Source organism: Eublepharis macularius, chromosome 15 (assembly GCF_028583425.1).
Source record: "Eublepharis macularius isolate TG4126 chromosome 15, MPM_Emac_v1.0, whole genome shotgun sequence".
NCBI classification, from domain to species: domain Eukaryota; kingdom Metazoa; phylum Chordata; class Lepidosauria; order Squamata; family Eublepharidae; genus Eublepharis; species Eublepharis macularius.
In genome coordinates this window covers 29903624-29918823 of record NC_072804.1, presented here as the reverse complement: position 1 = coordinate 29918823, position 15200 = coordinate 29903624, and the positions used below count along the sequence as shown (strand labels likewise).

Sequence of the window (15200 nt, the reverse complement as noted above, 5' to 3'; positions counted from 1 at the left end):
CAAACCTGAATATCATGTGCACAAGTTTCTGCAACGAGGCCTGCATGCCACTGAGCAATTACAAATCAGTGCTTAATGACTCTATTGCCTTCTGAATCCTCTGTGAATAGCAAGTCATAACATGACTTCAGTCTATTCTCTGCTTGAGCAGGCAAGTTCATGCCTGCAGCTAGCTGGAGCCCACTCTGTGCAGGAAAACAAGCCCCAAAGCAGTCTCTATAGGCTGGGCTGGCTCCTTGGTTGCTTTTGTCCTGCAGAGGCTGTTTTGGCAAACAAAGTTTTCTTTGCTCTCCAGAAAAGCGGTGAGAAATTACTCTGTGGCCCTCAGAGTCTTGACTGAACAAAGAGGTGGCACATCCTAGCTGGCTATTCTTGGACCCTTTATCAGAACTGCAAAGGGCTATTTCTGAGAGAATCCCTGTTCCGTTTTGGTTAAAGCCTTTCCACTTCATGGCTGTGCCACATCTATCTGACCGAGAATCAATGTTCTCAGAATCTGAGGAATCACTCAAGTGGTTCTTGCTGTGGGAAGAACAGTTTCCATTTCTTCTCAGAGCCTTCCGGTTTTGGTTAGTTAGAGAATAAGGGGTGTTGAATGTTCTCTGGCCTCCATTTTTCCCTCTCAAAGGTGAACTGGCAACAGCAGTATGCTCAGTCACCCCATTTGCTTCTGGGCGCTGGGTGGAGTCTAAATTGTCATCTGCAGTAGATTTTTCCTTAGCCAGAGCCATCGATCTGCTGTCACTCTGAGCAGAGGTCTGATGGGTATAATGCTGGATGAGTTTGAATTCCTGAATTGGTGGAAACAACGAGGCTGCCAACTGGCTTCTCTCCCCTTCAAGTGATTCACATCTTTGCAGACTGCAGTCACTTTTCGATGCGATACTCAACAGCCCTCTGTTTGTGTTGGTTTTCTTTTCATCTGGAAAAAAAGACCAAATCTTAATTGAGCCAGACAGGACTAACAGACGCAGCCTTCAGGACTGCCAAGTACAAGTGACTAACATACACCTCACCCCTCTCCGTGGAGGTCAAATATGTCCCATTTTTTCATGGTGTGTGCCCTAAGAATTTCATCACACAAGGCATTTGGAAGCCCACTTAGATACCCAGCTGCTTCTCTGCATGAATCACTGATCTGGCCTTGCCTCCTTCCAGTCAGCTTCTGCACCAGTTGAACATTCAAACATTCCCACGCACTTGCACAACTGTAGGGGAGGCTGTCTTTCATTTCATGGCATAAACCTTGCTTCCTTCTTTCTGGACCAGACTTGTGCAAGAGCTTTAGCTGCATGCTATATGGAGGGTGAGTTGTCTTGCGTACTACCAAAAATTCCTCATTTTTTAAAAAAATTAGAAAACACAAATAATTACAGATAAAAATGGTGTTAGAACTGATGGCCCATGACACTCGTTCACACTCAGATCTGTATCCCAAAGTGAACTCCAGGGCATACGAGGCTTGCCTGTCAGCGATTTCATAGTGTTATTTTGTTTTAAATGTAGTATGCTGAAAAACTAGAGTGGACGGGGTGTAATCATTGATCAGTGTTGTAAACTGGGAACTCCCTGGCTCAAGTCTCTCGGCCATAATAAATCTTACCTACCTTACAGGGTTGTTGTAAGGATTATAATAAGATGTTTCTGTGCAACTTGAACACTAAAAAAAGCACTCTGTAAATGTTAACGACTGACACTTGGTATACCTGAGGGATGGCAGCAGCCCATGGAAGCTCTTGATCGAAACCATAAGCAGCTTAGACTTCGGCCGTCCAACCTTCCTACAGTCACATGAGGTTGAGGGGCTGCAGCAGGGAAAAGAGGCTCACAAGGCCAGGCAATTTCCACTGCCCTCCTCAGCCACTTTTTCCAACCCACCTCACGTTGCTTGCGCAGTTTTCAAAGCAATGAAGCATCAGCTGCAGTAGGGGCAGGCACCTCAGTCTATGTTCCAGCATCCTGCTGGGCAGCAGCAGCAGGACAGCCACTTCGGAGGACACTATGTGTGGTGGTGTGTGATTCTGTGAAGTGTTTTCACAATGAAAGGTGCAATAGCCGTGTGAACTAATAAACCTTCTACAAAACTTTTACCAATGTGCAAGTTATTAAAAATACCAAACCTTCCCTAGCAGCAAAGTATTACTCTTCAAGGTCTTTAGGGTTACTGTACCAAAGCCTCTGGTTTTCTACTCATTGAGTAAGAGCTTGTATTTACATCACAATACAACACTGAAAGATAATACCACAGGAAGCAAATCTCCCCCGCCCCCCCCCCCCCATCCCCATAATCTGATGACAAGAATTGCAGTCTCCAAACATTAGAAAGAAAGGTTAGATTAAGTCATCTTAAATCAGCACTGCCACCAACTCTCAAATTTGTCGTACAAATCTGACAAGGCTTCAAATTTCTCTTCCCAGACTGGGGTGAGAATGTTTTTGCTGGGAGCTCCTTGCTTGGCTCCTATGGATTGGTTCTGCTAGCAGCAGCATCTTCCTCTGGAGCGAGGTACCTTCCACTGACTCAACAGCTCTTACCTTAGGGAAAGGCACCTTGCCTTGAAAGCAGAACCAATCCATAGGAGCAAACCTGCTCGATTTAGATACTACTTTTCAGCCAAAACATTTTCAAAGCTGCTACAACATTGTAAGAACCGCAGTATTTAATACCCCTGTTCTGCTAGGTTTCCTTGCCCTTAGAGATACAACATGAACATTCACTGGCTAGTGGTCATACTGGGAACAAGATACTTTTGCAGCATTCCATATTGTGCCAGGTGCCTTTAATAGTCCATACAGACCTTCATCAAATTGTGTGCTGTATACAGTCAGTGGCTATCAAGCCTCCAGACCGTCACGAAAGCTTTTCACTTTTGACCCATTTTCTGAGAGTCCCAAGGGCACTGGGAGATGAGGGTGTAGTCAGTCCCTACAAGGTGACAGGTATCCAAGCCCACTCATGAAAAAGCACATTCAGTGCTCCATTATGGAAGATAGAGTCCATAGCAAAAGGCACAGAATTAGATCCTGTGGACCTGTTCCACTAGCAAAGTTATTTCTCCGCCAGAAGGCGCAAGACGCTGTTTTGAACAGTTGCACGGCATCCAGCCCAAGATGCTTTCTCCTGGAGAAGCCTGTCTACCATTAAGTGACTCACCTAGTGCCCATGAAGTTTTGAAACATCTGGTACACAGCAATTAACTTGTTAGTATTTAAGATACTTGCGAAAGAGTATTCATCTATTCCTTTCCACCTGGGCCTTATGCAAGCAGAGCCAGCAACTCTGTCATTCCTAGCTGGAAAGAGGACGACAAGCTCTCCAGTGGGTTGTGAGCATTTTACTGGTTTGGTTTGATCCACCAGCTGGGCTGTAGGCGCATAGCTTCAAATAAATCGGAGCAATAGAGCTGCTCTGCTGTTTCAGCTGCTCTTTTCAGTGCTTACTGATGATGGGGATTCACACAGCTCCTCACGCCAGGACTGAATGCAGTTGGATCAGAAACACAGCCTCTTCTCCCTCCCCCTGCCCACACACCTTGCTCTAGTATATTTGAAGCCCACTTTAAACCTTCACATTTTCACTCACTCAAGGGATTCACTCCAGGCTCCTAAGTGAATAAAATTGGGCTGTTTGAAGGATTAACAGCACAGAAGGTCCTGTAAGGAATGAGAGAAGAATCCCATTTCTGGCCTGCTGCCACCAGCTTGTCTCCCCTATCCCTGCTTCTCACGTGCTGCTGCCCTACCCCTCTACCCCATGGGCTGCCCTCCCTGCCCACATGCTGCTCCCCCCATTCCTGCCAGTGCACCAAATGGCAGGGAGGAAGCAAGTGGGCTGAGAGATAATTGGCTGTCACCACTACATATCTGCACCCATCTTTTGAGCTGCTACAGGGGGGTTGCTTTGTTTTGCAATCTCTACAAATGTGGTGACGTTGTTAACTAAGCGGATGTTAATCCACTATTTTGAACAAACCTGAGCGTTTCCCCAGGGTTTGCAGAATTGTACTGTAGCAATGTCTGCTATGTGAAGATCTGCCTAACCACGTGTGGGCCAGCTTTTAAGTTGCTGGGTATTGGGATTCTAGGAAGATGCGGGGGAGGGGGGCGGATAAAAGACAAGCCAGCTTAGTGTAACACACAAGATGTGGGTTCAAATGAATACTCAATTCTTTGCCTCTAAAAAATGCAACATTTAGTGGTGTGGACAAGAATAGGTCAACCTTTGGAGAGGATTCCTTTGTTATGAACTCACTGGACTCAAACAAATACAGACTTCAAGAAGGAATCTGCCACCTGCCTGCTCTTCAGCCATTTAAGGACCTCCGCCATCCCATTGCAAATGTCTAGGACAGAGAGTTGCTGCCTCTGGGGTGAAAAAACCCACATACCTGATGACTGACTCCTGAAGAAGGTGGAGATGGTAGTTTGCTTGGTGAAGGGAAGCGGCACTTTTTCTGAACCAGGGTACAGCAAGGGCCTGTTTTTCACCCTTAATGCAGACTTAGCTATTAGAGTCTGGGTGAGAATAGAAAAAATACAGGGTTAGACTTTTACTTACTTATCTAAAATATTTATTAGCCACCTTTCCTCCAATGGTGTTCAAAGAAGCTTACAATGTAAAAACAAAAACAGCTGTTAAAAGTTAATTACCCAGTTTTTAAAATGCTGTCCTAAATAAAAGTTTTCAGCTGCGTCCTGAAGTTAAGAGGTTGAAGGGGCCAGATGCACTGGAGATCATTCCTCAATCGTGAGACTGCCCCTGAAAAGATCTTCCCCCCATGTATCCACCAATCGAGCACCTTTGGTTGATGGGACAGTCAGGATCTCCCTGTGATCTTAACTCAAGGGCAGTGACTTATAGAAGACAAAAGTCCTTCAGATAACTGGTCCAAAGCTATGCGAGTCCGATTCAAGGTGCTGGTTTTATCCTTTAATCGGACTCAGGAACAGATTGGTAGCCAGTGCTGTTGCTGTAATATTGGGGTCACATGTTCCTGATAGCTGGCCCTAACCAGCAGTCTACCTGCAGCATTCTGCACCAGCGGCAGCTTCCAAACTGTCTTTGAGGGTAGTCCCAAGTAGAGTGTATTGCGATAGTCCAGTCAAGATGTAACTCAGGCATGGCTCACGATGGCTAGATCTGACTGAACCAGAAACGGATGCAGCTGACTCATCAGCCAAAGCTGGGCCAACACACACAAAGCCACCTGGCTTTCTAAAGGTGACCGCTGCGTCAAGCAGTACTCCTAAGCTCCAAACCTGACTTTTCAGAGGGAGTGGAACCCTATCTAAGACGGGAGATTGCTGGTCAGCCTTTCTACTAACCCAGAGACCCTATGTCTTGTCAGGATTAAATTTATTTGAATTCATACATTATCACAGATGAAGCCTCAACCTGCTTCACAACAGCAGTTAAGCATACATTCCTTCACTTCAAAATGATTTGCTTCCATCGTTTCAAATTGGCTGATACAGGATCCATTGGCAACACCCCACCTCCACCTCCTTGAAGAAACAAGTCAAATTGAGGGAACCGGAGATGAGGTTCTAGTTATAGTAGGCAAACTGAAAATGAGTCCGTTTCCAGGTTCAGATGGCATACATCTGAGAGTTCTTAAGGAGCCTCCAAGGTGAAATTATTGATATACTAAATGTGTTACTAAAATTGGCCTCTGTACTGGATGGCTGGAAAGAAGCAAGTGTCACACCAATTTTTAAAAGTGATCCTGGAGGACCCAAGAAATTATAGGCCAGTTAACCTAACATCTGTCCTGGGTAAATTAGCAGAAATGGTTGTTAAAGAGAATTATTAAGCGCATAAGAAACAAAGACTGCTGAAGGAAAATCAGCATGGCTTCTGTGCATTGGAGTCCTGCCTCACCAACCTTTTAGAGTTCTTTGAGCCAAGGTAACAAGCTTGTGGATAAGGGTGATCCAGTAGACATCATACACTTCAACTTCAAAAAGGTCTTTGACAAGGGATCATGGGATAATGGGACAGACCTTATGGATTAAAAGTTGGTCAAATGGCAGGACGCAGAGAGTAAGAATAAATGGTTAGTTCTTGCAATGAAGTTAGCAGTGGGTTCTGAAAAGAATCAGTACTGGGACCACTGCAACTTAGTTTGTTCACAGATTATTTGGAATTGGGGATAAGCAGTGTAGTGGCCAAGTCTGCAGTTGGAACCAAATTATTCAGGATGGTGAAAACCAAGGTGAATCATGAAGATCTGCAAGAGGATCTCTCTAAATTGGATGGGTTAGGAACAACATGGCAAATAAAGTTAAATTTAGGCAAATGCACAGTGATGCACACTGGAACAAAAAAATCCTAATTATATATATATAAAGACAAATGTCCTGACTCATCATCGCACAACCCAAACTCCTGGAACTAGAAACATGAAATTTGGGGAGAACGTTCCTTTCATGATATAAACACCCAATAAGAAGGGATTTTAAGAACTTCGCCCCTTAAGGGGGTAAAATGTGTTTGCCCATAGGGATACAGCTTCCCTGTATGGCTGGCAGGCTGCTGTCTGCTCCCCCCACCCCCCACCAACTGCCAACTTGGCCACTTTTCCCTGATTGGGCCAGACTTTCAATGTCATTTACATATGCAGGCTGACTGAGGCTCACAACATTCCACACCTCATTCCCCACCCAGAGACAGTTGGAACACAAAGGTCATTTGCATATGCTCCCTGATTGGTCCTCGCTCCCCACATTTTAAACAGTATGCAGTTGCTCTTGGCAATCATTGAACGTGTCCTGAGATAAAATACACCTCCCCATCTTCCCCTCAAAGTTCACTCAGGTTTCCAATCTCCCTGTGGGGCCTGGCTTTTCTGTGTGGCTGGCAGGCTCCTGCCTGCTTGCACTCTCCTCTCTCTGATTGGTCAGCTGTGGAACTCTGTGTTCTGAGGTAAAAATCAGGTCAAGGAAACTGCAGAGAGTTGAAGAAAGGTGGTAACTGGATTAAAAGTGGTTAAATAACATAGCGAAGCATGGGTATCAAGCTAGTTTTAAATATATGCTAATAGATTCTGAACTGGCTGAGAATGAGAGGAAAAGAGATCTTGGGATTGTAGCATATAGCTCCATTAAAATGTCGACTCTGTGCAGCAGTGGTGAAAAGGGCAAACTCCACTGAGAGAGGTGGGTATTGCAAAAGGAATGAAAAATAAAACAGCCCATATCGTAATCTGGTCACATTATCTCAACAGGGATATTGTAGAGCTGGAAAAAGTATAGAAGAGGGCAACTAAGATAGTTAAGGGGGTGAAGTACCTAGCCTATGAAGAAAGGCTGAAGAGTTTGGGACTATTTGGTTTAGGAAAAAAGGGGGAACATAGCAGAGGTTTATAAATTATGCCTAAAGTGGAAAAAAATGGATAGGAAGAGCTTTTTCTCTCTTCCCCATAATACTAGCACTCAGAGACACCCAATGAATTTGATGAGCAATATATTCAGTATTGATGAAAGGGAAATACATCTTCTTTACTCAATGAGTAATTAAACTGGAATTCACTTCCAGAGGATGTAGTGATAGCCAAAGGTGCAGACAGATCCATGGAGGATGGATCCATCAGTGACTGCTTGCCATAACTAAAGGGATCTTCCACATTCAGAAGCAGTTAACCTCTGAATACCAGTATCAGAAAGCAACATCAGGAGAAGGCCCCCTCCTCCTCTGTGGCCTGTTGTTGGCATTCCAATGTAACTGTTTGGCCACTGTATGAGAGAGGATGCTGGGCTAGATGAACCACTGCTCTGCTCCAGCAGGTTCTTCTTATGATTTAATAGGAATAAAACCAATAAATTTGCTTTAATACGGGGTGTATTTCCAATTTTGCTTGTAAAAAAATAAGATATTTATACTTTCAAATCTATAAATATGTCCATTAATACAATGTTATAAATGATGTATTTTATGTTCCCAAAGCACCAAAAGAGGTTTAGATTTGGGAAGGTATTGCACATATTTCTCCCCCCCCACCCAAAAAAAATTAAAAATGGAACTTTTCTACAGAAAAATTAAGCAGTGGAAAATTTTTCACCCCACATCTCTGAGCAAAGGTTAACACAGACTTACAATTAACTAAAACCCTGGATGAAAAACTATGGTTTTACCTGGGGCCTAAAGCTTAACAAGCTAGGGGCCAGGTAAGTTGCTGTGTGGAAGGCATTCCACAATTGAGGAGCCATCACCCAAAAGGCCTAGCCTCTGGGTCACCACCCATGTCGCCCCTAGTTGGATCCGTTCCACTAACAGTGGTGCTTTCCCCCTTGCAGAATGTATCCAAAACGTTTGGTACAGCTGATGGCTAAAATGCTACATATACAAAACCTTAATGCAGTCTCTGTTTCTGTGAATTAAAACACTAAAGACTCAAAAAAGCAATCCCACACCCTCTCTGCCTCCCCTCACTGATACAGAATCCAATGCAGACATCCAAAGCACTCCCTTCCTCCAGGAGGAAGGTTCACATTGGCAACCCATGGACCACCAATGCAGCTATTTTAGAACTGCACAGCTGGAGAATCAGATGCCACGTGGCCTAGACACTTGGGCCTACTGCCAAATTTTGCCAGCCCTGTGTAGACATGGCATCAAAAAGTATGGGACACAAAAATATGTTTCTAGCCCTATCAGCCCATTACCTGCATTTTACGTTTTTTGAAGGCCGAAGGATCCAGCCAAATATCACAAGCCTCATGCTGCTGCTCCGTGGGGCTTCTGCCCTTCCGTTTCATCTGTGTTCAAATGACGAGGGACTTTCTGTAGCCTAAGAAGAAACAAAAGAGGCAGCATTCTAAGATTCTAGTCCTTATTGCAAGGAAGGTGTTGCAATGATCAACAGCGCTGGGCACCCTAATGGCTTAGCATCCGGCTGAACACTGGGTTCTTATCTCGTGACTTTTAGACAAATTACCATATTTTATCTTCTCAATTTCTTTGCACACTTTCCAGTTCACCTGGCGTTTGTTACAATTTGCAGTCCCTCTTCTGTACCCCTCGCAACTGCTTTTGTCCAGGCAGAATTAACATTTCAGAGCTAAAGCACAGCCAGTATCTGTTGCCATGGAAATATTAGGAAGTCCTTCCAGTTAAATTTCACTATAATAAAGCCTCAGATATCTCAGGGTGGCAAGTTTTGCAAAATTCCAGGGTATTCACAACTCTGAATGGGTCACTAGCAAGCCAACCCACACTCACAAACCTGGTGGTGGCCGCACAAGACAGCTGCAACTGGTGACGTTTCCTTCTTTGCCACATGGCCCTCTTCTACTCATCTATTACAAGATCCTAGCCTTCACAACCCTTCGCCCTGTTACAAAAGGAAAGCAAAAATCCAAACCACCAATTTCAGGCTGTAATTCTCAGCATGGTTACTGGGAAATAAAAGGAAAGGAACAAGAGTCCAGTAGCACCTGTAAGACTAACAAAATTAGCCGTAGGGTATGAGCTTTCATGAGCCACAGCTCACTTCTTCAGATACAGCTAGATAACAAAGTCAAAAGAAAAGCTTGCTATGATATAACAAGCTTATTGTAGCATATTGTGAGATGAAAGGCCTTTCATTTTTGGTGGATCAGATTTAACAGGGAGGGCTGCGGATCAGTGGCAAAGTATTTGATTTGCATGTACAAGGCCCCAGGTTCACATCCCCACCATCTCTATAGAAAAGCCTCAGGTAGTAGCTAACATGAAATGCCTCTGCCAGGCAGCCCTTTCATGATTCTGGGCCTGTAGGGCTCGAGGGAGCTTTTCTTCCACAAAGGCCTGTGTACATTTTTCAACAGGCCTGCTGCCAATTTTCCTACAGGCCTCCATGTTCCAGGCTCCTTCCAAGCCTTAGGACTGGACTGGAGAAAATGGAGGGAAAACAGACACCAATCTGTGTAGGAGGCAGAGCTCTAACAGAGCATTACTAAGGCCCTGCACAAAAAGAGAGGGCAAAATTAGATAGTGAGATAGAGTAGGAACTGAGGAAGGCAGTTGCATCAGGGAGCTTTGTTGTTTTCTGGCCAGCTTCTTTCCTGACAAGTTTTGCCCTGGATTCACTCTACCCCATTTTTATAACTTTTCTCCTATTTACTTGTTACAGTATTTGTTGAATCAACCATTCCTTGTTCAATCTGCCTGGGTTCTTCAAGCCTCAAATCTGGCCATACATCAGGGCCTGCACTGACTAATGACCCAGAACCTGAGCGGTGACAGAGAGCAGGGAGGGAAAGGTAGGGAGGTGGGGAGAGGTCCCGGGAAGGTCTGTGGCAAACCTGCATGGCCCTGCACTATTCTGTGACAACCCAAGAGCATCACTGACCGAACAGGAAATACTGACAAAGAGTTTGACTCAATATAAGGCAGCTTCAAGTATTCCTCAATGTGCATGCTGTGTGAAATAGGATGCTGGACTAGATGGCCTTTGCACGCAGGGGGTCCCAGGTTTAATCCCTGGCATCTCTAGATCAGGTAGGAGGTGATTCGACACCAGAGAGCTGCTGCCAGTCAGAGTAGACAATATCGACCTTGATGGACCAAGGGTCTGATTCAGTAGAAGGCAGCTTCACGTACTGAGCCACAGTTCAGTGGCAGAGCACGTGTTCGGCATGCAGAAGATCTCAGGGTCAGTCTACCTCTGCTCCACATAAAAGGATCAGGAACGAAGTGATGTCAAAGGCGTCCATCTAAAACCCTGGAGAGCCATTGCCAGTCAGAGCAGACAACAATGACCTTGTAAACCGCACTTTGGTGCAGCTTCCGCCGGAAGTGAATTTGAATATGATATATTTTGGTTGGTCACTTCCTTACATTGCATCCAACACCCCCTTCTCTTCCTAATTTAAGGCTGCAGTTTTAACCATTATTATTTGGAAGTAAACATGGTCTGTCTTGACCATCTTCCATGTTACTTGATTCCTGAGGTGGAAGCCTTGACTCCTCCCCAAATTTCCTAGGACGATTTCCCAGCCCAGTTCTGTCTGACAAAGAGGGCTGAGACGCAGCAAAGTTCACATTTAAATAAACGTGATTGGAATGTAAGGTGCCACTAGATGAGTCGGGCCAAGACAGAGAGTCAGCTCGTAGCACCACCTTCAACATGAGCAGAAGCAGTTCCCTCCGCCCCGGGTCATACAAAAGCTGCCCCACCGGCCATAGCATATCGCAGCACAAAAGGGAGGCACCTTGCTTTGTTTAAATGGCCACTGAATTTTGTGCGCATGCAAGCATAGCTTTGCCGCCTTCAGTCAGGGAGAGAAAAACAGAAAAAAAAACCCTGAGCCCGACCAACTTACTTGCAAACAGCCACTCCGTGCAACTGGGAGAAACTTTCCAGGTTTGTCTCTTCCCGCCTCCCAGGCTCCGCCCCCTCCGCCTAAACGGGCCCAATAGCAGAAGAGGCTGCCACGCCGCCGTTTCCAATCGCCCCGCCCAGATGCACGGGAAGGGGAGGTTCGGGGAGACAATTATGACCGGGGCAATTTTACAAGCATCTTAGATCTCTTAGAATTTTGGGGGATGCAACTGATTCTGTTCATTACAATTGGCATAAAAGCTCCAGGTTGCGCAGCATAATAATAAAGGATCTGAGTCCAGAAGCTTGATTTGACTAGTGGCTGAGTCAATTAAATCTTCGCTCATTTTCATGTTAAATATTTCTGATGAAGACAAGCACGGTTTGTTTTTGGAGAATGCCCACCAGTCACAGTTAAGGCAGTCCTTCTTTGGAGGGGGTGGAGTGCCTATTCTAAATATTAAATTAATATTGTATTAATTTTTTTTAATGTACTGCATGTGGAGGCACATTTTGCTCTATCCAAATAGATTGATCTAATCAGGGCTTTTTTTCTGGAAAAAGAGGTGGTGGAACTCAGCGGGTTGCCCGCAGAGAAAATGGTCACATGGCTAGTGGCCCCGCCCCCTGATCTCCAGACAGAGGGGAGTTGAGATTGCCCTCTGCGGTGCTCATGCAGAGGGCAATCTAAACTCCCCTCTGTCTGGAGATCAGGGGGCGGGGCCACTAGCCATGTGACCATTTTCAAGAGGTTCCACTCTGTTCCACCCGTTCCTGCTGGAAAAAAGCCCTGGATCTAATCAATCTCCTAGAAGCTGGAACTGTTACTTTTTAGAGCTCTGGGGGCATGTGAGTAGAGCTGGATTATGTCCAAGGTTGAAAAAAACAGAGGTACACCTCCTAACCCCAGAAAGACAGCCAGTACTTTTGAGTCTAAATATGGCATTTTCTTCCCTCTGATAAGAAAATACCACTGTATCTTAATCTAAGCAACAGATAATGTGAGTAGGGCTCAGCTCTGCTAGTGGCAGCTGCACGCACTTGGCTGGGCCTCTGCAGCATACTTCGAATAGCAGCCCTCATAGAAACAGCTGGAAGGTATCCCGAGGGTCATCTAGTCCAACCCACTGCACACAGTGCAGGAAATTCACAGCTCCCCCACTGCTCTATACTCAAAGGAAGGGGGAAGCCCTCCAGGATCCCTGGCCCATCTGGTCTACAGTAAAATTCCTTCCTGACTCTGTGCAATCAGCATTACCCTGGGCATATAAGAATGGGTGATGAGAGCTACCACCAGCTAATTCCCAGCCCTCCCTCTTCTCTCTCCTCTCCACCTGTTTTCTTTTAAGTCCATGCGGCAATTTTCAGTCTGGTGAGAACTGCCTCTGTCTGATTGTGCAGGCCTTCCAGAACCCATTAGAAGGTCGTCTTCTCTGCTGTTTGGGTTGCCAACTCCAGGTTGAGGAAATTCCAGGAGATTTTCAAGGTGGAGCTTGGGGAGGGCAGGGTTTGGGGATAGGATGGATCTCAGTGGGGTATTATGCTCTAGAGTCCACTCTTCTGACTTGCCATTTTCTCTAGGGAGACGTTTCTTTTGGCTGGAGATGAGTTGTAATTCTGAGAGATCTCCAGGCCCCACTGGGAGGTTGGCAATTCAATCTGCTGGCCTTAAGGATGTCCTGCAGTGCAGAATTATTTTTGTGTGTCCCTCTTAGGTGACAGCATCAGGTACACCACTTGTGGTTTCTCTGCTATGTTTACAACAATGATTTCTTTCAATGATAAGCTATGGCATTTCATTGCTGGGAAATGTGGTGTAGAAATGTTTTGCATAAACAAATAGCCTTCTGCTAGCCTGTAGCCTTCTGGCCTGTAGGCTCCATGAAGTTTGAATCCATTTTTAATTTTCATCTGCTGGCTGCTACTGTTATTTAAGTTATACTGAATTTAAGGTGGCCATGTGCTGTCTTCACTCCAACAGGACCAAAAATGGGGGGCCGGGAGGGAGAGCGACATCAAAATATCACTTCTTGCTGCACCCAGAAATGATGTCAAGACACTCTATGGTAAAAAGCATAGAGATCTGGGGAATTCCTAGAGCATGGCATAATTCCACACCCTCAGCTTTGCTCTCATGGGAGCTAAGAACCCCAGCAGAGGTTGAATCCCAGGGGTGGCAGTTTGCCCCCCACCCCCAGGCAAATGGCCTCCTTTACTGAACCAGGGCCTGGAGGGCAGTTTTGGAGTGGATGTGGACTGATAAAATGCAGCTCAATCCCAACAAAATGGAAGTGCAACTGGTGAGCAGAAAGACTGGCCCAGGATTTGAGGTGTCTCCTATTCTGGATGGGGTGCACTCCCCTTGAAGGAGCAAGTCCAAAGCCTTGGGCTACTGCTGGCCCTGGCCCTGTTAGATAAGGCTGTGACGAGGAGTGCCTTTCACCAGCTTCAACTGGTTAGCCAGTTGTGGCCTTTCTTGGAAAGATCTGGCCACTGTGGAACAGGCCCTGGTGATCTATAGATTAGATTACAGCAATGCCTCCTACATGGGGCTGCCCTTGAACAGTGTCCGGAAGCTACAGCTGGTGCAGAATGTTGCTGTCAGAATGTTGACTGAGGTTGTAGGGACCGTGTCACTCCAGAGTTGTTCCATATACATTTGTTTCTGGTCTCAATTCAAGGTGCTGGTATTGACCATTAAAGACCTATATGACTTGAGGCCTAGTATAATAATTTATAAGCTGCTTTCTCCTATATAAAACTACCTGATCACTGAAATCTTTTGAGGCCTTGGTTTGGGTGCCTCTGCTATCTGAGGTTAGATGGGTGGAAAATTGGGCCTTCTCAGTTGTGGCACCTAAATTATGGAATGTTTGTTTGTCCCTTTCTATCATTGTCTTCTGCCAGCAGCAGGTGAAGACTTCTTAAAACCTGATATTCTCTCAATGACCCCTCCTTCCTGCCTTATGTTTTAATTGCTGTCTCTGTGTTTAATATATGTATTTTGATTTTGGATTTAATTGGTTTAATGATGTATTGTTGTAATGCTCTGCTTTAAATTGTTAGCCGCCATACAGGCCCTAGTTGAGCAGAAAGGCAAAATATAAATTTTGTAAATTAATTAACTAAATAGTTTATTTCACTTTTTAATGGTGTTTTAAAATGATATGTTTATACCTTGTAAATCACCTAGGGGGGAGGTGTTTGTGCCAAAAGTTGGGATCAAAAAGTTTTAATTTAAAAAATGCCTAGAAAAGGCTCTGCTCTTGATGTTACCTCACAAGATGACAGAAACTGAGGAAGGCCTGGGCCTGGAAATTAGGTTTTGCCCACCACAAAGGAGAATGACAGGGTTACTTCATGAAATAGAGGTGAAGCACCCTTAAAGAGGAGCGATTTAACACATTTTATTTTTTTCCCACTAGGGCAGGGGATTATATTTTAGTCTGTCCATCTGACTGACTGATTGTCTGTCTGTGTGTCTGTGAGGCATCTAACTGCCAGGGAAGAGACACAGAATCTCTCCGGCTACACAGAGTTCTTTGATCAGTTATTTAAACACCCTGTGCAATCAACCTTTCCTCAGGCTATGTGGCTGGACCTTTGCACTGTGGAGGAGCAGAGCGCCATGAACTCGGTTATCAGGTGCACAGATAACATCAGCTCAAAAATCAAGGACCATTTAGTAGCAACCAACAGGGCCATGCTAGTCTGTCTGGTCTCATCTAGAAGACCAGAAATTATGGGTAGGGGAGCGTTAAAAAAGAGAGATTCTCTATGATATGCTCTTGGCACTGGGGGTCTTTGCCATAAAAGCTCACTGGATGACCTTGGGGGTCTTTGCACCATCACCCAAAGCCTCTATATGTTGGCCTTCTGAGGTAGTCCCATGAGTCC

The 15200-nt window shown here is 45.2% G+C and overlaps 1 protein-coding gene across 1 annotated transcript; it reads right to left on the bottom strand.

The window, feature by feature from the left end:
* Window positions 1-65: 65 nt before the first annotated feature.
* On the bottom strand, window positions 66-11345 carry LOC129343642 (aurora kinase A and ninein-interacting protein-like). The gene is made up of 4 exons (XM_054999973.1): window positions 11305-11345; window positions 8665-8789; window positions 4389-4515; window positions 66-922 (listed from the first exon to the last, which is right to left on the bottom strand). Exons 2-4 carry the CDS (start codon window positions 8755-8757, stop codon window positions 66-68), a joined length of 1077 nt encoding a protein of 358 aa, XP_054855948.1. The 5' UTR covers window positions 8758-8789; window positions 11305-11345.
* Window positions 11346-15200: the final 3855 nt, after the last annotated feature.

Bases quoted from the DNA above. Each gene is read 5' to 3' on its own strand.
- LOC129343642 (XM_054999973.1), bottom strand. From the start codon at position 8,757: ATGAAACGGAAGGGCAGAAGCCCCACGGAGCAGCAGCATGAGGCTTGT. The intron at 4,516-8,664 runs GTAATGGGCTGA...ATTCTCACCCAG, and splicing joins TCAAAAAACGTAAAATGCAG to ACTCTAATAGCTAAGTCTGC. The intron at 923-4,388 runs GTATGTGGGTTT...CTTTTTTTCCAG, and splicing joins CTTCAGGAGTCAGTCATCAG to ATGAAAAGAAAACCAACACA.